This window comes from Pistacia vera, unplaced genomic scaffold, assembly GCF_008641045.1.
Source record: "Pistacia vera cultivar Batoury unplaced genomic scaffold, PisVer_v2 Contig837, whole genome shotgun sequence".
In the NCBI taxonomy this organism is placed as follows: domain Eukaryota; kingdom Viridiplantae; phylum Streptophyta; class Magnoliopsida; order Sapindales; family Anacardiaceae; genus Pistacia; species Pistacia vera.
The window spans coordinates 410831-436534 of NW_022196709.1; the positions used below are offsets into that span (position 1 = coordinate 410831).

At 32.4% G+C, this 25704-nt stretch overlaps 1 protein-coding gene across 1 annotated transcript; it reads right to left on the minus strand.

Annotated features, from left to right (window-relative positions):
• Nucleotides 1-16922: 16922 nt before the first annotated feature.
• Nucleotides 16923-17884, minus strand: LOC116118087. The gene is made up of 2 exons (XM_031404062.1): nt 17770-17884; nt 16923-17671 (listed from the first exon to the last, which is right to left on the minus strand). Exons 1-2 carry the CDS (start codon nt 17882-17884, stop codon nt 16923-16925), a joined length of 864 nt encoding a protein of 287 aa, XP_031259922.1.
• Between the last annotated feature and the right edge of the window lie 7820 nt (nt 17885-25704).

The following is a 25704-nucleotide window of genomic DNA, read 5'->3' on the forward strand; positions in this document are numbered from 1 at the left end:
ATTTATTCTAACAAAATAAATTAATTAGATTAAGAGATAATAATTGTTAAATTATACAAATTTTAGAGTAAATGTAAATTGTATACATGTACATAGTTGTGTTAAGATAAAATTAATAATTGTACCTTTATAGTTATTAATATCAATTATAGGCAGATGTTATTAAATCATTCATGCAACTTGAGAAGACTACCTGAATATTATATGGTCTAGTTGTACAATTGATATTATTTTTGCAGACATGTGTTTGATATTCGATGTCAGTATTTTGTAGTGAATTGTGTATGATATTTAATATCACGTGAATATTATCAAGATCAACTATTTAAACTTAAGGTTTATACTGAGCTTTCGCAATTTCTGTAAGTTATATTCATTTTTAAGTTTGACATTGACTAGTAATTTTTTTCTCATAGTATAGGGTCATATATTTCTTTAAAATCAGCAACCCTCAGCCAAGTTTTGAAAACAAACGTCTGTTCACACAGTTAATTCAAAGGCTTTGTTTGTTTAATAGTTGAGAACATGATAACTCAATTAATTTCTAGGTTAATAATTGTAGAGCTACAAAACATAATATGAAGAGACTAACTTCTATAATGTACCTATATAAATATTATTAATACTCATCCAACGTGTGAAGATGGAGCAATTAAATCAAACCAATGTGTCAAGATGCATAAATTTTAGTAGATTCATTAAATAGTAAATCCAATGCGTTAATCAAAGGAACAATTGTATATCCAAAAAATGAGTACTAAATTTCTATCAACTAATGAGTAACATTAAAATCAAGATAAAGTTGAACATAGAGAATAATACTTTTATTATAAAAGAAATAAGTACATCGGTTTTTCATATTGTGAAGTGGGTTTGGATGATGTAGATGGTGTTTATTTTCTATTTCTCTTATAGTTGTTTAGTTCCTCTGGTGCAAATGCATACTCCCTTTTGTTTATGTTATAGATAATATTCAAGGCAGATTGCATGATTTCTAACATCTGGTCAATGACTTCTCTGAATTTCTCTCTAGCAGCATGTAGATCATCTAGATCAATGTCAACTTTTCTAAGAATTTCCCTCAATTCTGGCATTCCCTAAAAAATGTTTAAATCAATTGCAGATGCAAAATACAATCAAATTTTATAAATATATGAAAACGGTAAGATGAATCTGTAAATATAATTATGAAATGAACTCTTGACATATAAAATGTTTTTTTTTTTATGGCTTTTATATTCCCGCAAATATTTATTGTCGTTTTGTTTGACATTTTGTAATTTAGGATACACAAGACGCGGAATATTCATATCTTCTGGTTGCCTTGGTCGAGGATTATTGTTATTTAGGCCGTTGCTGATATTCGTTGTAGATTCTTTTGGTTGTGATGTTTTTTTAGCCATTTTCGAATTAAATTGGGGAGAAGAAATGAGCAATGAAAGTATATAGTATTTGAAGAAAGTTAAATGGATGATTGATGTTAGAGTAATATTTATAGGAGAATAAGATACGAAGAGGTGGAATCTGAGATAATATATTTAGATTGATGTTTGTTGAATATGTTTAATTTTTTAACATTTTCATAAACAGTTTTGTCTAACATTCTTATTTAATATCTATTAAAATGTTTAATATCATTTATGTTTTATCCAGTATTTTAGTCTTGTAATTAAAATTTTGTCAGTTCACATTAGAATATATCTTGATTTGTTTTATCTAAATAGAAATAGGAAACAAATAGACGGAATATGAATAGAGATGTTATAATAAACAAACACTGCTATTTAAGAAGAATAAAATCTTTTTGCACAAGTGTAATAGGAAGGATAATAACAATAAATTTGAACTAATCTTTTATGCGAGAGTTTTTGTCATAGTATAAGATTCAGATGGTTCCTTCACATCCATAATCCTCATATTGATTTTGAAAATGAATGTCTATCTATACAGTTCATTCCAAGCTTTTGGGATTATTTTTCCGATCGTTGCCTTGTTTGTTTAACAGTTGAGAACATGACAACCCAATCAATTTTTGGGGTACTATATCAAACAATATAAAAGTTGCTCTGGGAAAATGAACAGAAATCTAGTAACAAATAAACATGTTGATTGAAAAAGTGTTAACAACTTTTAGGATAAGGGGATACAAAACGGTAGCAAACTGTTTGTACCGCATTAAAGGAAAGTGTAATAAATAGTTAACAATGGTTCAGCAGGCAGGTTTCCAAAATATGTTGTGGTTCGGCGTGGAATTTAATCTAATCAATAATGGAATGGAATTTTTTTCTGATATGTTATAGGAACGGTGTTTAGATTGTTGTTTGTCAAACGTGTTTAATTCTTTGAGATTCTCATAATCACTATTCTTTAACATTCTTATTAAACATTGTTTATGTTTTATTGATCACTATAATTTTGTGATTAATTTTTCTTTATAAGTTATTAAATATTTGGATCAATTGTAGATAATCCAATGAGTTTTAACTTCTATTTTCAGATTAAATTAAAAAGAATTTAAATTTTTACATGTGCAAGAAATTACATAAGAAACTTACTAAAAATTAAATTTCATACAGACTTTTGGTAATCCACGTTACATCTATGACATGTGATATTTTCTGGTGACGTTGATCTGTCCCAGTGTATACAATTTTGATTCCCCTTTTACAAGTCCCAAATATTTGTCTTTTAATGAGAATTGTGGCAGTTGGAGTCAGGGACTTGAATTCTTCCCTGCAATATTTTAGTTTATAGAAATGATTCGGTAGTTTTACTAATTTCATGAGAATTTGTATACCTCTGTTGTCATGTATAGTGAGCAAAGCAACGGCAGTGTGATATATTGCTTACATGTTATATTTTTTGCAAACTACAATCAATAGTTGTAATCCCATATTTGTATCATGTTTGACGAAGAACAAATTTGTTTCAATCAGTAGCACAGCTTGTTTATTTTTTTCTTCTGCAAGTGTCTTCAGAATTGAAAGTCCCGCTGTTGTTATTGTTGGCAGTTTGTGTTGTTGTTTCGAGATGTCTCTTCTTTGTAAGACTTGCTTTATATTTGCTTGTTTGTTCAAAGATTTGCACTTGTAAATTGTATGGTAAATAATGGTTTCGAGGCACAAGATTCACAATAATTAAAAAGAAAAAAGAAATCAACAGTTGGGAATCACAATACCATTACCTGTATGATTAAGGAATTAAGATAAAAAAGTGTGCGAAATATGACTCAGTTAAATATGGATTCTAAAACGCATTTTGGTTTTTATGTTTTAGAAAACTATTAACAACTAAAGATACACATGGTTCAACATAACCATTTGTATGATTAACCATTATCCTAATAAGACACCTGCCGAACAAACCATTATCCTATTGTTATTAGTTGTATGATTAACCATTTTGTATAAATATCATTTTCTGTATGACCAAGAAAATAATGAAATCAATAGATTAATGAAGTACGATGGTTTTAGTAAATCTTACATTAATCGTATTGCTTGTAAAGCGATGTCATCTTTGTTAGTAGCTTTTACAATGATTTGTTGTAAAATTTCTTATGGTAATTGTAACAGATTTGTGGGTTGTATTTTCATTCTTTTGTAAGGAATCATGATGTTTTTGTGCTGTTTTTTGGGTGAAAGTATATGGAAATTATGTTGTCGATATAGTCTCTGTGGTTTATATAGTTCGTGTGTGGATAGCGAACAATTTTTTTTTTTTGGTATTTTAACTTCTTAGATAATGTTCTGTTAATTATTAATGAGAGTCAGTGTTGTTATTTGAATATGGTTTTTAGTATTTTTGTAAATTAATGACAATATTTTTAGTTCACTGAACATTAATTATTTCATTTTTTTTTTATATCTATGAGATTAACGGATATAAAATATTTTGGTTTTAACCATTTAATGTTAAGTATTAATTAAGTTTAAATGTAAACGGTTCATATTTATCTAAATTTCTATATAGGTATATTACGAATTTTTTTAAAGCAGTACGAAACAGATCTCGTTTCATTAATATAAATACCTGCTTTTATGAATTCCATTAATATCGTATGAATATCTACATAAACAGTATCATTTATTTGATCAACACTTTAACAAAAGCACCAAATTAAGAAGGCATTAAATATTAAAATACCAAACATCATCAAAATATCGAACACATCAATCAAAAAGTAAGTACATTAACCCATAATTAAACCAAAATTCTAATATCCTAACTTTTAACAGTAGAATCACATTAAAAATATCACGTAACAGTACAATGCACCGATCAACAATAAATAAACATGGTGATTTAATAATAATGATATCTTATTGGCACAGTTTTAAAGGAAACGGTAATAAATATTTTCTTAAATATCCAAGTTAGAAATGTCATAATATATTAATTAAGTAGTTAATTGTAGTTTGGCAATATGGTTATAAAATATTTATACAATTCGGCATTGGTCTTGTTTAATTGTTTATGTTTTATTGAGTATCTTAGTTTTTTAATTAAAATTTTTTTGATCCACATCACAACATATTTTGATTTGTTTTATTTAATTAGGAATACAAATGAAACAGATAGGATATGAATAAAGATGTTATCATAAATAAACATGGTCGGTTAAGAAGAATAAAATCTTATTGGCGCAAGTTTAATAGAAAGGATGATAAGAATAGGTTGGAAAAGGCGGTAAAAATGTATATGACATTAATGCAAAACGGTTAATCATACAAATAATAATAATATGAAAAAACTTGGTTATTGGTATCACTTTAATATTATGTAAATTATTTATTTAAAATTTAAAATTATTTATTTGTTTTTTGACAATACAAAAGGTGCTTTGGGAAATGAATAGGTGTCTAGCAATAAATAAACATGTCGATTGAAAAAATGTTAATAACTTTTTGGATAAGAGGATATGAAATGGTAGGAAAGCATTTGCACAACATAAAAAAAAAAAAAACATAATGAATATTTTGTTAAGTATTGAAGTCAGAAACGTCATGATGATATTATAATATATTGGTTGGATAGTGAATAATGGTTTGGTAACCGGGCCCCAAAAAAATGTTATCGTTCGACGTGGGATTTAATTTGGTTGCTAATAGAATGGAAGTTTTTTTAGATGTGTGATAGGAATGGTTATTTATAGATTTTGTTAATTTATATTATAATATATTTAGATTGATGTTTGTCAAACTTGTGTAGACAATCCAAATGAGTTTTAACTTCTATTTTTAGATAAATTAAAAAGTATTTAAATTTTTACATGTGTAAGAAATTACATAAGGAACTTATTAAAAATTATATTTCATACATACTATCTGGTAATCTACGTTACATCTTCGACATGTGATATTTTTTGGTGACGTTAATCTGTCCCAATGTATATGCTTTTGATTCTCCTTGTCGCAAGTCCGAAATATTCTTCTTTTAATGAGAATTGTCGCAGTTAGAGTCACGGACTTGAATACTTCCCTGCAATTTTTCAGTTTGTGGAATTGATTGGTTAGTTTCATCAATTTCATCAGAATTTTTATACCTCTAATGTGTGCATAGTGATTAGAGTAATGACGGTCTGATACATTGCTTGCTAGTCATCTTGTTTGCAAGCTGCAATAAGTAGTTGTAATCCTTAATTTCTATCATTTTCCATGAAGAATAAATGTGTTCCAAGTAGTAGCGAAGCATGTTTATTTTCTACTTTTGCAAAGATCTTCAGAATTGAAAGTCTTGCCATTGTTATTGTTGGCAGTTTGTGTCGTTGTTTGAAGATGTTTCTTCTATGTAAGACTTCCTTTACGTTTGTTTGTTCATTTAGAGATTTACACCTATAAATTGTAAGGTAAATAATGGTTTTCAAGCACAAGATCTACAACAATAAAAAAAAATGTAAATAATGGTTTCAATAGTTGGTAATCATAATATCATAACCTGTATGATTAAGGAATTAACAATAAAAAAGTGTGCAAAATATGATTCAGTTAAATATTGATTCTAACATGTATTTTGGTTTTTATGTATTAGAAAACTGTTAAGAACTAAAGACATAAGTGATTTGGCATAACCCATTTCAGTTGTTGGGAGTCGAAATACTGTTTTCTGTGATTAAAAAAAAAAAAAATAATGAAATTAACAGATTAATGAAATATGATTATGTTAGTAAAACTTATGTCAACCAAATTGCTTGAAGAGTGGTGTTGTTATTCTGAGTTGCTTTTGCTATGATTCGTTTCACAATTTGTGATGGTAATTGTAATAGATTTGTGGGTTGTTTTTTTGTTTTTTTGTTCTTTTGTAAGGAATCATGATGTTTTGCTGGCCTTTTTTTTTTTTTTTTGGTGTAAGTATATGGAAATTATGATGTTATTACGGTCTTTGTGGTTTATATAATTTTTGTGTGGATACTGGATAGCGAATAATTTTCTATGTGTTTTGACTTGGTAGATAATATCGTGTTAATTATTAATGAGAGTCAGTGTTGTTATTTGAATAAGTTTTTAGTATTTTTGTAAATTAATGATGGTATTTCTAGTTTGTTGAACATTAATTATGTGATTTTGTTATATATATTAGATATCGTTGTTTTATTGTAGTTTCTACCGAGAAAAATTGATTATTCTATTCAACGAATATAAACTTTTTTGGTCTTAATCATTTAATGTTAGGTATTAATTTACCTTAAATGTAAACGGTTCGCATTCATCTAAATCTCTACGTAGGTATATTAAGTATTTGATACATTCGATTAGTACGAATCTTTTTATATGCATATAAATTAATCTATTGAATTATATTTTATGCATTCTATGTGGATTATGTGGACATCTTATGCAGGTGTGCCGATGCTTTGAAACTTCTATGAGATAATTGGGTAACTAGTCAAGTGGACGAGGGTGCCTCTATTGTAAGAAGATGGGAGGACCTGGACACTGACATATTGGTGAAAATCTGCTTGTCTTTTGATGTCTTCCAGTTGACTTTAGGGATTGCTCACATTTGTAATTCATGGCGTTTAGCTTACTGTGATCATCTGCTTTGGAAAACTCTTGATTTGTCAATGTTGAGATCAAATTTCATCAAAATCTCGTTAGAGCCATATGTTTATGTGGATGGTGTTCTAATAAGACATTGACTCGTTTGTTGAATATTTCCTTGAGTCTCAGCCAGGGATACATAAGAACCTTGATTTTTCACTTCAATTTGTATGTAAGGGACGAACAATTTACTTATATTGCTGAAAGGTCATTCTTTTTATGTTTCTCTTTAAAATCCTGTTCTAGCAGTATGGGTGTCTTCTTTTTGTAACTGTCTTTTTGACTTGGTTTAAGATGGTTGATAATGTGGAATTGAATTATAATATGTATATTATCAAAGGATGAGAGGAAGAAAGGGATGTTGATGCCTTTGCAACCTGTTTCGCTATCCATTTGTTAATCTATAGTTTATATGCGGAGAAATGCTAGCTGTTTTATTTTATTAAGTTGCACTTCAATTCTATATGTGGGATGTGGTAATTTGTCACTTCTATTAGAGTGCATCAAAGATGAAAATATTTTCTACATTATGTTGTTTGCTTGATTTGAACCACATGTTGGAGTAGGTGCCTCAGAGCCAATCAATTTTTGTGGAATTGACCCTTTGTAATAATGTTCATTAATTAATAAAATACATTTTATTCTATATCATGTAAATCATAATTGTATGTATTGATATATGTCTTTATGATGGTAGAACCGTGACGAAGGTATCAAGTGTTTCAAATCTTAATAGTGAGAACCCTATGATCCTATATGGTGGCCATTCTAGAAATGCTTGTAGCCCTAGTATTATTCTGACTAAGGACACAGATAATACGGTAAGGTTATCATAGTGTTGAACGACCCTGTCAAAAGGCAATGACTAATCTCACTTGTTAAGGTTGTTTACCAACAACCTGGTGCAACACATGGAGGCTTGTTGTGGGCAAGTTCACTGGACTGACCCACCAGAGGATTCCATATAGATGGTAACCCCAGTGTCTATGGAATAAATCCTTTAACAAATGGTGGTGCATGTGATCCTTAGACTTGAGATCACCGGAGCGCCTTGTGCACTGATTGGTGTAATTTGACACTACCTAATGTACGATTTAGAGCTATCAATATGGTAGTGATTGGCTGCATTGAGGAGTGTATCAAGATTGTGGTGGATCAATAGAGGATTCATCACTCCCGGGTACGAGAGAAGTTATTCCACGGTGCGATTTAGTGCATGGCAAGGACACTAAAGCTGTGGCCATAGTAGAATTGAGTTGTTGCCCAATCTAATTTATTATTCTGGTCATTGGTCTAGTAACTGAATACAAACAGATTGAGAGTAACTGAGGTTGGCACTATTTCTCTACCTTAGTCTCGATGAGATAACAGATGATGAAAGGATTTGATTGCATGGTAACCATATCATTGATAGGTAGCTATTTCATTGAATTTGAATCTATCGGGTGGCCATGATGCCTTTCTAAGGGCCAATCTTGGTCTATGTGTAGTGAGATGATTAATTGGTGTTAATCGTGATACTACTCACTGCCGGTATGATGAGGAGCCTACGGGTCACACACTTAGAAGATAATTTAAGAATCAGTTTATGCGAGGGATATTTTTGTCTTTTAGGACGAAAGGATATTTTAGTAACCTCACAGTGCAATTAAATTTGCTAAGGTTGTTGCCTATGTTTAATTTAATGTTAAAATTAAACTAGTGAGATTATATTTAAATATATGTAAGCATATATTTAAATTAATTATTATTATTAATTAAATGTTAATATATTTCATATATNAGTAATAGAGCCTGAAGGAGAGCCTCAACAAGTTGATCTTGCTCAGTATCAGCTTGCAAGGGATATGATTAGGCGTGAAATCAGATCCCCTGCAAGATACAGCTATGCATACCTAATTTACACGGCATTGGTGGCTGGGGTTGAAATCAAAATAGTTGAACCTACCACCTATGAAGAAGCTATAAGCTCAAAGGATAGCAAGCAATGGTTGGCTGCCATGAGTGAGGAAGTTGTTAGTAAATCGATAGATAAAGGCAGCGGAAAATAAAAATTTTTGCCCATCGATCACTCTGATTTGCCAAGATCAGGGTCTGGTATATATATATATATAACATGCTTAAATTGAAACAACAAAGATAATATCAATCCAGACAAGGATCAGAGATCTTACGCATGTTTGGAGGCTCCTTCAAGTATCTCTAAATTTACTTCGCTACTGATTCAACGTGGAATCGCATGAACGATGATCCATGATGCATGTGATTTGACAACATGCATACGTAGCAAGTGCACTAGTCACAAAAAGTAATAAAATGATGAATAAAGTATCGTTCCCATGAGGATTGAGTGTTAAGTACAATTTTTCCTAGTTTTGTAACTAATTAAAGAACACGAAGATTGTTTGGATTTGCGAGAGAAAAAAATAAAGCAGAAATTAAACAACTTAGATTAAAATTTAACTAATTAAGACAATATCAATTCAAGGCAAAAGAGGTTCGACTTCACTAGGATACTTTGATTTAATTTACAATTTATGTTGCTTTCAAATTCACATGCAAGGATTATAAATCGAACACCCTAATCTGTAGAATATACCTTCTCAAGCTATATTCTCCTACTTATTTCCATTAACCTTCCGCATCGATTTCATAGATCTCCGAACCTATCTCTAACGTTCACTCAATCTATGGTGTTTACTCTAAGAGGCAAACATATGAATCACTTCTCAGTCTCATCATGCTCAACATTCAATTGAACCAAAAACTCAACATCCAATTGCATTAAGAACAAGAATAAACACATAATCCAAGCAATAGACCTCAAAAACAACATCAATTTAAAGACCAAACCATTGTAATCTGAGTTACATGAAAACCCTAACCCAAAATTGAGTTAGTTCGTACTCAAATTAAAGGAAAACATAACAATAACTATAAATAAAGAGTTCAAAATGCTAGGAATTGAAAGAGGAACAAAATCTTCCCTAAATTAAAGACCCAAATTTGTCAAAATTCCAATCTCCCCTTTTTCTTTCCTAACAATGTCGACCTCCCCAAAGATGAGCTAAGTCTCTCTTAAATAGTTGGCCAAAACCCAAGGACTCAAGACAAAAACGGGAAAACACACCATTTTAACAAAACAAAAATCTCCAGAGTTCGCCGTGGCGAAATTGATTTTCGTTGCATCATCGCGACGAAGCACAAAAATACACATTGGGCCCGAGAGTCTCATGCCGCGACGAAAAGGCTTTTCCCTGTGGCGAAATTCTATCTTCATTAAAATGAATTTACAAAAAAGCCCTTGCATGCTCCAACACTTGAATCTTCGATTTTCTTTTTCCTTCTCGTTCATTTGAGCTCCAAAGGTGCTTCCAATCAACCTCTGACATTCCTGACTCTGAAGACTCTCAAATTTGAATTGATTGACCTTGTTTTTGCTTCGTTTTGATCTGGAAATATGTTTTAGACCTGAAATATGAAATGAACGAATTAAGTGGCAATTCAGGCCTAAATTCAATGGAAGGTATCCGAAAATCTTATGAAATATCTATGGATTATCAAATACCCCCAAACTTAAGGTATGCTCGTCCTCGAGCACCAAAAACAAAACAAAAGAAAAACGATAGGATTAGACACTTGAAGGAGCCTCCAAACGTGCATAAGATCTCTGATCCTTGTTTGGATTGATATTATCTTTGTTATTTCAATTTAAGCATGTAATATATATATCAGACCTTGATCTTGGCGAAATTAGAGTAATCGATGGGCAATAATTTTTGTTTTTCCGCTGCTTCTGCTCATCGATTTACTAACACGTGTGTCTTATTTGCTAAATATAAGGAGATGCAACATCATCGATCATTCATTTTGACTTGATTATCCTACAATTATTTTAATCAATTTACATTTAAAAGGAACACAAAATAGTTTTAACCTTTGGTTGCTAAGGCATTTGTTATCTAAAATGATTATGATCGGAGAATCAATGCTTGCATTCTCGAAGGTCTTTCTTTTTCCTTTTTATTCCCATTGTTTATTGACTGAGTCTTTGGCATTGCCTTTGATACCAGTGATTATCATCTTTAGTTTTCTTTTTCGCATAGTGAATTAAGAAGTAATCCACTATATATCATTGTCTGTAGGTGCTCCCAGCTGAGGCAACTTGTTATGCTAGCTTGGAACAGAATAAAGAAGGATGGAGTTTGCAAGGATATTCGTACATGGAGATGTCTTGAATCCTTGACAATGCCTAGTATAGAAAACCCCTCTTATCTTATAGAGGAAATAGCCCTAAATTGCAAGAACTTTAGTGAACTCAAGGTCATGGGTCTTTTTAACGTTCTCTTTGCTTTTACGATAGCCAAATTTCTTCCAAACTTGAAGGTTTTGAGCCTGAGATGGTCAATGATAGTTAAGGATTCCCTAATGCTTATATTGGATTACCTACCAAACCTAGAAGTCCTCAACATATCACATTGCCTTCTTATAGAAGGTATACTGCTTCCTCCACCGATGCTTGAAAAAATTATTAAAAAGCTAGATAAAATTATCTTGCAAAAGTCTGCTCGATTACATGAATTCTTAACATGTACTGAGGACTCGTGCATCATGTGCTAGCGTACTTGAAGTGATGAAGGGCTTTTGAGGTATTACAAGTACGAGGAAGGCCTATGGAAAATGGATGAGGCAAGGTCTCTTGCTCTTTGATTAGAACACTACAGAGACTGTAATTTAGTGGTCAGAAATTATAGCCTATGTACCTCTTCTTTACGTATTTTTTTGCATGTATGAAATATCTACATAATATGTTGTTGAATAACCACATATAGAATTGGTCCGTTGTGTTTTAGGTTGTCATCCTCTTAACGCTTGTGTTTTAGGTTGTTGATGCGTTGTAACTACAACATGCAAATGTAGCAAGTATACTAATCGCACAAGTAATATATTGATGAGCAGAGTATCGTTCCCATGAGAATTGTAAGCAAAGCACTGAGTTTTCTAATGTTTTCTAGTTGAAGCAATCAAATTCTTTGGATTGGTGGGAGCAAATTTTAATTTAAAAACAACAAAATGAAATTTACTAAGGTGAAAACTTACTTAAGAAAGCAATAAAAAATTACGGAATATCAATTCAAGTAAAACGGGTAGGGTTTTGACTTCATTTGGATTTTTATGGGTTAAGCCTATAATTANAGTGAAATTCTATCTTCATTAAAATGAATTTACAAAAAAGCCCTTGCATGCTCCAACACTTGAATCTTTGATTTTCTCTTCCTTCTCGTTCATTTGAGCTCCAAAGGTGCTTCCAATCAACCTCTGACATTCCTGACTCTAAAGACTCTCAAATTTGAATTGATTGACCCTGTTTTTGCTTTGTTTTGATCTGGAAATACGTTTTAGACCTGAAATATGAAATGAACGAATCAAGTGGCAATTCAGGCCTAAATTCAATGGAAAGTATCCGAAAATCTTACCAAATAAACAAGAAAAACAGTATAATCTATGGATTATCAAATACCCCCAAACTTAAAGTACGCTCGTCCTCGAGCACCAAAAACAAAACAAAAGAAAAACGATAGGATTAGATACTTGCAGGAGCCTCCAAACATGCATAAGATCTCTGATCCTTGTTTGGATTGATATTATCTTTGTTATTTCAATTTAAGTATGTAATATATATATATATAAGACCTTGATCTTGGCGAAATTAGAGTAATCGATGGGCAATAATTTTTGTTTTTCCGCTGCTTCTACTCATCGATTTACTAACACATGTGTTTTATTTGCTAAATATAAGGAGATGCAACATCATCGATCATTCATTTTGACTTGATTATCCTACAATTATTTTGATCAATTTACATTTAAAAGGAACACAAAATAGTTTTAACCTTTGGTTGCTAAGACATTTGTTATCTAAAATGATTATGATCGGAGAATTAATGCTTGCATTCTCGAAGGTCTTTCTTTTTCCTTTTTATTCCCATTGTTTATTGACTGAGTCTTTGGCATTGCCTTTGATACCAGTGATTATCATCTTTAGTTTTCTTTTTCGCACAGTGAATTAAGAAGTAATCCACTATATATCATTGTCTGCAGGTGCCCCCAGCTGAGGCAACTTGTTATGCTAGCTTGGAACAGAATAAAGAAGGATGGAGTTTGCAAGGCTATTCGTACATGGAGATGTCTTGAATCCTTGACAATGCCTAGTATAGCAAATCCCTCTTATCTTATAGAGGAAATAGCCCTAAATTGCAAGAACTTTAGTGAACTCAAGGTCATGGGTCCTTTTGACGTTCTCTTTGCTTCTACGATAGCCAAATTTCTTCCAAACTTGAAGGTTTTGAGCCTGAGATGGTCAATGATAGTTAAGGATTCCCTAATGCTTATATTGGATTACCTACCAAACCTAGAAGTCCTCAACATATCACATTACCTTCTTATAGAAGGTATACTGCTTCCTCCACCGATGCTTGAAAAAATTATTAAAAAGCTAGATAAAATTATCTTGCAAAGGTTTGCTCCATTACATGAATTCTTAACATGTACTGAGGACTCGTGCATCATGTGCTAGCATACTTGAAGTGATGAAGGGCTTTTGAGGTATTACAAGTATGAGGAAGGCCTATGGAAAATGGATGAGGCAAGGTCTATTGCTCTTTGATTAGGACACTGCAGAGACTGTAATTTAGTGGTCAGAAATTATAGCCTATGTACCTCTTCTTTACATATTGTTTTGCATGTATGAAATATCTACATAATATGTTGTTGAATAACCACATATAGAATTGGTCCATTGTGTTTTAGGTTGTCATCCTCTTAACGCTTATGTTTTAGGTTGTCAACCTCGTAACACTTGCGTGATGATCTTCTCCCATGGGAAAAGTACTATTTGTCTATATCATTATGTACATATGGTAAAATTTCAGTTTTTGTTGCTTCAAGCTGACCTTTTGTTGTCAATTAATGTTATTTCAAATTGAAATGGTTTCAAAGTAATACGTAATTGATTATTTTATTCATCATTTACGTCGTTACAATTTAATCATAAGGATTTCTCTATTTTCAATATATTATACTTATATATTTACGTTTTTGCATCTTGAATTGGAAATATTGTTTCCAATTCATGTTATTTTATGTATGGAACTATTATTGCTTATATTATTGAATTTGAAATTCTATTAATTTTGTAATTGTTAGTCTCAAATTCATTTCTATTGTCAGATTAAGTGTTTGATAGTGAGATTTTGAAGGAATCTTTGATTTTCCCTTCTTTTATACTTTTATGTTAAGTTTGTGTATGTTGAAACGACAATATTATACTGACATTGTTCAACTGAAACGGTAATATTAAAGTTTTATAGTGCGCTGTCGTTTTGGCTTTGTAAAATTCGTAAGTGATAGAAAATGTTGTCATTTAAAATGTTGTTGATATTTAAAGTAAATATGTGGATTTAATGTTCAATATTTTACTTGAAATAAATTTTTGGATTTAGGGTTTTCTCTGTCAGTTTTGGCATTAAGGGCATTTGTCCCAGTATGTTTGTCGCGTTTTGCACATCCATCTTTCGTCGTTGACTGAAGTTTAGATAAGTAAAGTAAATTCTCTTTAGTTACAATGACAATGTCGTTTTTTTTTTCACATTGGTTTAATTAATTTATCATTGATTTTAACTTTGATTAAAGTACATGTTATTCTTATGGAGTTCTCACATTTGTTATCATAGTTGTAAGAAGTTGTTGTTAGATAGTTGTGCCTATAATTTGTTGTGCTCAAGTTGTTTATTCGTTTCTCTTGCAGTCGTGTTACAGGTTATTTTCTCGGTAAATATACTACTGAATTGGTGTCTTTCTCATTACGATTTTGTTTATTATCTTGCTGTATTTAGTATACCTTGTAATAGTGTTTGTTTTCTGAATTGATGTTATGAAATGCCAGTGGTGCAAATGCTTCAGAAGTTACAATCATTGTTATCATCTAATTATCTATTTATTTTTCGAAAAACTTGCCAAGGGTTTGGTGTTCTTTGCAGTATGTTTGAGATATTGTTGTTTTAATGAGAATTATAGCAGTTGGAGTCATATATGGTGAGTATATTAATAGCAGTTTGACATAGTGCTTGCATGTTATTCTATTTTCAAATCACAATCACTAGTTGTAATCTTCTGTCTCTATCATGTTTTATGAAGAATAAATGTCTCCCATGTAATAACAAAGTCTTACAATTTCTATTATGTTGACTGATGGTCTGTTTTCTCTTTTTTTTTTATTTGATGACATTTTATTTTTTAATTGTAGTAATGGCTCTAAAAAACTTGATGAAATTTATTCGAAGACTTGATTCCAAAGTACTATATAAAAGAGGATCAAGCCACTATTCCAAGTCAGAATTTTTAATGCCTTTACAGACTCCTGTTTTACCTGCATCAGTCTCTAATCCTGTGAAACCTGGTTCTGGTTCCTGCCATGTTGAATTGATTGAAGAAGAAGAAAATTAGTTAGAAGAAATTCCATTATGTAAATTGGTGAAACGGCAGAAAACTTGTCAGCATGAGGGTTCAAATACGAATTCTGAACGGAAATGGAAAAATCTTTCTAAAGAAGATCTAGACAGCAAAACATTCAGCCTGGGGAAAGAGGTAATGTTTTTTCACTTTGTCATGTATGTAATTGAATATATACTTTATTTGGCATGGCAACATTAACGTGGTTTCATTGTTTTTGAAATAAGCTTATGAAGGTTTGTTAGAAATCAGAGAACGTTGGCTTGTTTCAGAAGATGTGATCTTAGATTTGAAAAAAGAAAATGAAGATGTGATTTCCAAGGTTCACAGATTGGAAGAACAGTTGACGATATCAAAGGAGGCGTTTAAAAAGGTCAAAACTGAATTGAAACACTATCAAGAATCATTTAGAAATGCTGAACGGTCTTTTGCAAATGAGCGGCAACAAAAAGAAGTCCTTAAAAAGAAAAGTAATGAATTGTTTGACGAAAATAACAACATCAAATCTTTACTTGCACAAGCTGAGAAAGATAAAGAAGAAGCTTATGATTCGGTGTCAGAAATGTTTTTGGCCACCAGAAAAGCTCATGTCAAAGAATTTTAGGTCAGATTTCCAAATGAAGATTCTAGTTTTTTAGAGACAATTGTGTTGAAAAATGAGAAGATGTTGCCTAATAGAGATTATATTGACTACAAAGCTGTTGTACCTTTCTCTGGTCTACTTAATGCCACTTCTATAAATATTTAAACCGTTTGATTGTAACTGACAATATTTGCCATGCAAGTGTTTGTAGTTGTGTTATTATAACGGACGTGGATGTATTTAGTTGACGCTAATTTTTGTGTATGTGAAAAAAAAATCTCAAGCTTGTGAATATTTAAACTGTTTAATTGTAATATTAATGTTAAATATCTTGACCATGTTTGTCGCACAAGAGTTTGTAGTTGGGGTTATTATTACAGATGTGGATGCATTTAATTGATCTCGATTTTGCGTATGTAAAAAATTTGTATTTATAACACATAATACATATAATGTAGCATTCATTGTATTTGACAATAATAATATAAAATGTATAAATATCTTTGTATCAAGCAATTTATGTTTTTGTATATATTTAAATATTTAATGTAGCATTCATTGTATCTGACAATAATAATATAAAACATATAAATAACTTTCTATTATAAACAATGATTTATATTATATACAACATATCAATCCCTTTAGTTAAACACTTATTTGAAAACAATATTTGTCAATGTCTCTGCCAGTTCATCTTGTTCCAGGGATAGCAGAATCTTGATACCTTGTCTTGAAGTTACTCTTGATAGTGTGATGTACAATTGACTATGTGTAAAGACCTGATGTTACATATACAATCCTACCGTTTTGAGTGATTGACCTTGACTTTTGTTTATTGTCATACAAAAGCTAACTGTCACAGGTAACTGTCTTCTCTTCAACTTGAAAGGCCACTTCATATCTGCATCCGACATTATTATTCTAGGAATTGTAACAATATCACCAATATTTGACCCTGTAATAATCACTGCTTGTATGGACCACTTTCTTAAATAGGTTATAATCAATCTGGTTCCATTGCAAAGACCATCATATTGATTCAAGTTACGCAACAACATAATTGGAATGCCAATTTTTAAATGTAATTCATGTTCTAGCATGCCGAAGCACATTAGAGAATTAAGAAATTCGTTCGGATAGAGAATGTCATCATCGTTTGAGATACCTGCTGCCTTCCAAGTATTGTCAAAGCTGAAATTTGTCTTTTCATTTGTTGGCAAACTCTGGGTGATATAGCCGTTCAATCTATGTATAGTCTCATTTTTGGGTGTCAATATTGCTCTCTCTTTGATATAGTCAATCTTATTTATCTGAGTAAATAAATCTAGAAAAACAGCATTCATAATTGTTTCTTCGTGACTGGTATGTTGATCGATTTTCAAGTCTTCAGGTATTTGGATGTAACTCTTATCTTCTGCAATGTCCTTTCCTTCTCTAATATCAGGCAACCATTTGTCAAAAGCCTTTAAGTTATCCAATTCTGTTGGGTTTACCAAGTTTGTCTTCAACCTTATGTTCTCTATAAGTCTCAACACTGTTACATGTTTCCAAAGGGAAGATGATGATAAAAAGGCTTGTATTATGTCATGTTTTTTCCCTTTTGGTATAACTGGTGAAATCTACTGAAATCACCGCCCAAGGCAACAGCGAGGCCTCCAAATATTCTATCTACATTTGATTGATCTTTTTTAGACAAAATATCTTTTAAAGTTCTATCAAAAGCTTTAAAGCAATACCTATTTGCCATGGGTGCTTCATCCTAAATGATCAAAGCTGTTTGCTCAAGTAGTTTTGCCAATGGTGTCCCCTTTTTGATATCGCATGTTCTTTCCTCACTGATATTTAAAGGTATTCGAAAACGTGAATATGTCGTTCTTCCACCAGATAGCAGCAATGCATCAATTCCTGATGTAGTTACAGCTAGAACAATTTTACCCTCAGATCTTAATTTGGCCATGATTGTTGACCATAGGAAGGCTTTGCGTGTTCCACCATGTCCGTACACAAAAAATGGTGTTCCTCTTTAATTGTTGACTGAATTAAGGATTGAATCGTATATGCGTCTCTTGCCATTGTTGAGACCCTTGTATAAATCACTGTGTAGTATTTTGATGTTGTCGATATCATAATTTAATTCCTTAGTAATTAATCTATTTTTTGATTTTTCAAAAACATAACAGTATGGAATTGGCATTCCAAGGAAATCAGCCAAGGATTTTCCTTCCTTTGTCATCAGGTCTTCAATCTCGAACAATGTATGATTCTGAATCTGTTCCTTAGTGCATTTCAATTTTGTCATCCACATTTTCTGCTTAAGAATGTAGGGAATTTCTACAGATAGGCATTTTGCATTTGCTCTCCACAAGTCTCTTGGACTCACCACTTCATTATATACAAGAATAGTTACAAAGAGCTATCTTAACTGCCTTCCGGTAGCCCATGTTGATGCTTCATCAGAGCAATTATTCCACTCTTTATCATCTTCCAGCAATCCTAATGCATAACGCGCATCTTTGAATGTACTGAATATTTCTCCATTGATAGTTCAAATATCTTCAAATGATGTTGCTCCTTTTACTAAGTTGAGAAGCATTCGCAAATAATATTTCTCACCACTACTTGGGAATGAAAAATATACCCTGCCAATACACCTTGATTTTTGTTGTGGGGACCATTGTCTTTCTATATGTTTCCAAACCCATTTGCTTGGAAAATCAGAATAAGTCAATGATCTTGCGGAATGGTATCGTCGATTACACTTCATCCATTTAGTCAATTTAATTTGTGTAACAACCTTGCTTTCCAAAAGTGAAACCAAACATTTATTGGGATCGAAAATAACTGTTTGTTCCTTCTCTAAGTGGAATGGCAATCTTTCAACAGCTGATTCTCTATAATACATGTTAAATTGAAATAACCTCCAGCAAGCTTCCATAGAAGAGATATATCTGTAATGTTTTTGATTGAATTAATTAATATCATATTTATAACAAATATCAACAGACAATATAAAAACATTATATTTGATGTATTTTGTACATACCTGCAATCTAGATATGCCTTTATTTCATCTTTCTCCTGTAAAATCTTGCATTGATTGTTCTGTTGACCATTGTTTTCAATTTCCATAGAAACTCTCATTTTATCCAACCCTTTGTTGACATACTTGAATATAAACTTGTTTGATCTATGTTGATTACATATTTCAATATTCATGTGAGCATCAAACTTAACCAAAAGATCCCTATTATAAGGAACAGCAAAATGGTTTATCTAGTTTGATACCTTTTTTCTCAACAAATGCTCCATATTCTGTCTTCTATACATTAGGTATCCATTGTCATCCATAGATGTATGATTGAAAAATTTCTTTGGAAAATGTTTTTCACATTTGCCTTTCTCCATGCATGGTGAATTCTTGTTAACATCACCACACAGACCATGGATCATGTGATTCTCGACAGTTGCAAAGGCAACACGATCAGTTTCCTTATTTGATATTTCAGCAGAAACTATTTCATCTATTTTGGATGCTGAAGGATTCTTATATTTAGGATGTAGAAAAACCAATATATGAGCATGTGGGAGGCCTCTCTTTTGGAACTTGATAGTGTAGATAACTGACAAAAAAATTATAATGGGTTCAACAATAGTTGGTATAGTATAATTTCATATCATAAATTATCAATCAACTACAATTTTCAAAGAAAGTAGAAACATTATTCATTAGATTACTTACTTGCCATTGTTTCACCAAAATATTCTTATTTTTTTATCTCTCGCATCAACTCAAGCAATTTGATCTAAAAAACTCTGCAAACTGCAGTTACTCAACCTTCTTGATCACATTGTCCAATACAATTTTGTAGACATTGTATCTTTGGCCACTTGGGATTACAGGTGAACGTCAAATTTTTTGTTGGAAATCGCCATTGCATCTTGATAATTTTGACACGATATCGGGAACTACCAGTGTGAGACAAAGGGAGCAACGTAGATTTCCCTAGATGTTGTGCATTAACATCATCTTTTGAAATGGCATCCATCAATCTGCTGTACAAATCACTCCTCAATTTTTTTTTTATTGTTTCTAATCCAACGAAATCTTTCCTCTTTAACAACCATATATGCATCCACAATATATTACTATAATAATCTACTAGATCTCATCAGAGTATGCCCTTCATACAATCTATACTGCAATCAAAATGCATAATATACTCTCATGCTTAGCTTGTTTCTCTTTGAAGACTTTTGTCGGGGAATTCCTTATGGTTAATGTCAATTCNGGTTTTGCTTATTCACCAAAGCGAAGGTTGATAAAAGCGTCATAGGCATAGTAGAGAAGTCACATATTGTGTGTACGTGGTGACATGTAGTGTCCACTCTACTGATACTGAGAATCACACTTGAGGACGATGGTTGGGGCCATTGGATTGTCTGATTGGCTTGTTGGCTTCTTCACATTTGAGGTTGATAGTAGGAGCTATCAACTGGTGTGGATTAAGTTTGTTGGCCTACCTAATCAACTCGTTTTGGCTTGTTCGCCAAAGCAAAGGTTTGAAATGGGCAGGATAGGATCACAGTCCACTATTGTGAGGGCTATTGACTTGAGGAAAATAGTAGGAGCGTTTGTTTAATAAAAGGCCTTATTAAACAATAATAATAAACATTGTAATAACGGTTAATTATTCTACACTTGTAGATTCACTTAAAATGAGCAAAATTATCCCAACATCATTGCGACAAATCATCGAACTGGGGGAGAAATGGAATGGTGAAAATTTCATTGACTGGTATAGAAGTATAAACAATATACTTCAGTCAAGCGATAGATTATACACCATTGAGCAAGCTCTATCACATTATAAGGAACAGCAAAACGTTTATCCAGTTGATACCCTTTTTCTCAAAAATGCTCCATATGTCCTGTTTCTATACATTGGGTATCCATCGTCATCGTGTAGATGTAATGATTGACAAATTTCTTTGGAAAATGTTTGTTCACATTTGCCTTCTCCTATGCATGGTGAATTCTTGTTAAATCACCACACGGACCATGGATCATGTGATTCTCGACAGTTGCAAAGGCAAACGATCAGTTTCCTTATTGTTATTTCATAGTAGAAACTATTTTCATCTATTTTGATGCTGAAGGATTCTTATATTTAGGATGTAGAAAACCAATATATGAGCAGTGGGAGGCCTCTCTTTGGAACTTGATAGGTAGATAACTGACAAAAAATTATAATGGGTTCCACAATAGTTGGTATAGTATAATTTCATATCATAATTATCAATGAACTACAATTTTATCAAGAAAGTAGAAACATTATCTTAGATTACTTACTTGCCATTGTTTCACAAAATATTCTCTTTTGAAAATTCTCTCGCATCAACTCAAGCATTTGATCTAAAAACTCTGCAAACTGCAGTTACTCACCTGTCTTGATCACGTGTGCCATACAATTTTGTAGATATTGTATCTCTGGCCACTTGGGATTACAGGTGAACGTCAAAATTTGTTGGAAATCGCCATTGCATCTTGATAATTTGAACACAATATCGGGAACTACCAGTGTGAGACGAAGGAGCAACGTAGATTTCCCTAGAGTGTGTATGAACATCCTCTTTTGAATGGCATTCCATCAATCTGTTGCGCAAAATCACTCCTCAATTTTTTTTTATGTTTCTAATCCAACGAAATCTTTCCTCTTCAACAACATATATGCATCCACAATATATTGTCTATAATAATCTACTAGATCTCATCAGAGTATGCCCTTCTACAATCTATACTGCAATCAAAGCATAATATACTCTATGCTTGCTTGTTTCTCTTTGAAGACTTTGGTCGGGAACCATATGGTTAATGGCTTCTCCGTATGAATAATATCGGATAACTTAATGGATAAAGCTTGGATGCAAGTAAGAATCCTTTGAAGACCCATTTTTGAATGATGAACAATGAGATCTTTCCAGTTTCCTAAAATTCCAATAGATCACCAAAATTAAACTCGCACTTTCAAATGCACTTGGCAAATTGTATTGTCTTCCTCTTTTCCCTTTTCATTTTTAATCGCAAATGCTATTTCTAATATCAGTCTAATGCAATATGTTCCTGCCAAACGAAAACTTTTAACCAACATTTTTTACATCAAGCATCATGGCAATTCCTGCACTAATTCCCTATCAACAGTATCGTTGCTATATTACTCGTATAGAGTTTAATCTATGACGTGTTCATACTTTTGTGTCATAAATATAAAGCTGCGCAAACTAAGATTCCTTGCTTCAGGTGGAAGCAGACGTATCTATCAGTGGTAATTCTGCCCGCAGTTGAAATGTATGGGCCACCCTCTTGGTTAATTCATGGTTGACACCCCTCCCATCGATCGTAAATGAGAACAATGATTGTATATTGTAATATGCCTCTGAAACTAATCCCTTTGTTACCACTGGCCACATCCAATAAACCTTTTAATATTTCTGGCCGGTTCTTTCAATAACGGTAGCTGACTTTGCCCCTACAACATAATGAAAAAGACATGGTTGGCTTTGGTTCTTAAAAGTTCTCGCTATTCGTATCACATAACTAATCCACAATGAATGCACTTGTAGGATGGTTTTACCAAAGTTCCAGGGCTCCTTTTCCATTGTGCAAAGAAATAACATGATATTTTAGAAAGTAATAAAGTTAATACTTAGATGTGTTTCTGTTAATTGAAACTCACTGATGACATTCTTTTATGGTAACTTTAATATATTTGATTAACATTTAAACATATCTAACTAAAAATTATGACATTTGTTGACCTCTTCTATGAGTGAGATTTTGAACCTTATTTGTCTTGATAAAGATTCTTTTGTTTTTTCAGGGCGGTAAATAAAAATAATTAAAATAAATCATCACGATATTCAACAACACTTGCAATGTTAAAAATGGTTCGGTAGTGTTGCACACCTTTATTTTCATGATCGATGAATAATATTATTTTCATAAAATATACAAACGAATGTGTTAGAGTGGGGCCCTAGAGCCATCAATATTGTAGGATTGACTCTTTTTAATACTGTTCATCGTTTAATAAAAGGCATTTTATTCAATATTCGTAAATCTCATTGTATGTATTAATATAAGTCCTGAATGGTAGAACATGATGAGGGATATCAAGTGCTTCAAATCTTGATAGTGAGAACCCTATGAACAGTATGGTGGCTATTTTAGAAACAAACGTCCGGAGCCCTATATTATTTTGAAGTAGGGCACAAATAATACGGTAAGGCTATCATAGGGCTGAACGACCCTGTCAAAAAGGCAGTGACTGATCTCACTTGTTAAGGTGTTTGGTGACAACCTGGTAGCAACAATGGTGTTCTAGGGAGGCAAGTTCACTAGATGACCCACAGAGGATTCATATGGATGGACACCAAGTGTCTATGGAAAAAATCTCTAAAGAAGGGGTTGGCATGTGATCCTTAGAACTTGACCACCAGAGCGCCTTGTGCACCGATTGGTTGTAGTTTGACACTAGCCTAACGTAGTTCTATTTAGAGTTGTCAATACGAGTGTGATGTGGCTGACTCAAGGAGTGTATCAAGACCTATGGTGGATCGACAGAGGATTCATCACTCCCGGGGTATGGGGGAAGTATCTCACGGCACAATTCAGTAAATGGCAATGACACTAAAACTGTGGCACAGGGATTAGTGGGTTTCTATCAGTTCTAATTCAGTCATATGGTCTAAACAATATATAATATCGAGGAGTAACGGGTTGACATATCTATGCCTCAGTCTCATCAGATAACAATGATGAAAGGATTGGATTGTATGGTAACCATATCGGTTGACAGGTAGCTGCTTCGCTGAATCCGAATCTATCGGGGATGGGCTGAGCCTTGCTAGGGAGCAACTTGGTCTGTGTGTAGTGAGTATTAACTCATATCACTACACACTAAGTATGATGAGGAGCCGACAGGTCACAACATAGAAGATAATTTTAAGAACAGTTATAAGAAAGGGTTTTTATCTTTAGGCGAAAAGGGTATTTTGGTAATTAAAAGTGAATTAAATGTGCTGAGGATCGTAACCTTTATTAATTGTTAATGAAATAAACTTTAAGTGAAATTATATTTAAATATGTGTTCGCATATATGTAAATGAATTATCGTTATTGTTAAATGTAATAATAAAATATTATTATTGAATTATGAAAATAATGATAATTAAACTTAAAATATCTAAATGGGTGTTGGACATAGGGGCGATTTTGGGTGGTGCCTAAGCTATTCCTAAGTGGAATATGGTTTCAATGCACTATATAAGTACATGTGTCCATGAATTAAATAAACTTTCATAAAGTCTTTTATATCATGATTGAAAAAATTCCAACCCTCTTCTCTCTCTGCCATGCAGTTTACTCTGTTGAATCAAATATTTCATTTGACTTCTTGCTCTTGGTTCTTAAGGCTAAAGAGGATCTGCAAATCCCTCTTTAGTTCCTTGGGGTTTCTTATGTGGATACCACTGGTTCGATCATACTTTGGATCAGTAGGAAACCATTCAGAGGTTAAAGTGGGAGGGGCTCCAAACGTGCGTAATGGTTTCTAACTTAAACGATTTCTACAGATTGTGTTAATGTAAAAAAACTAGTTAAATTTGTACCCTGATCTGGTTCTAAGGGACGATCCTATGATGTTTATGATTTTGTTTCTCGCTGCCATAAACTTGACGTTACTAACAGTGGTTACGAAGCATGGGAACCAAATTTTACAGTTTTATTGTATGATTATAACAGTATTTGATTGATAACAGTGTATTTTGTTAAATCTGCAAAAATTTGCAAAATCTGCTTTTGAATGGATGTTATATTGGTTGGTTGGTATTTGGTCGAATGCTATGTGTTCGATTTGATTTGGATACGTTGTATTACATGAAAAATTACAAAAATCGAACTGTAAATTTTTGGGATTTCTAGACTTCGCCGAGCTTCTTGCCGGAATTTTAGAGGAAGTGCTTCGCTGCGGCGAAATGGCGACAAAGTTCTCCAATTCTGTTTTTCGTTTGTGAGGACCAAACTACAGTTTTTAACCTATAAAGCCAATAACAATTTGCACACTATAAGAGGGTAATTAATAAATAACCCACCCAATTCAAAATTGATGTTGTTTTGAAATGATGCCATGTACTTGTTTGTATATTGCATGGGGCCCGGTACATGAGCCTTATGACCTATATGAATGTTTCTAAATTGTTTTGGGTATGTATGGTTGTAAGTTTTAAAATAGGACTTGGGTCCTGCCCTTGTCCCTTCTCCATGTACATTCGCTTCATCTTATTCACTTGCGAATGTAAACGAGGGTTTCTAAATTTATGATTAAAATACTTGGAGATAATATTTATTGTAAATCAGTATGATGTTTTGTAATGTACTGGAGACGGAGCAAAGGAAGAGGCAATCGTATGAAGACCTCAAGATATTTTATACAGGACCCCAGTGACCTACCAATTCCTCTAGGCTCGAGGAATCGGTTTTAGTGGGCCATGTACTGGCACGTTTTAGAT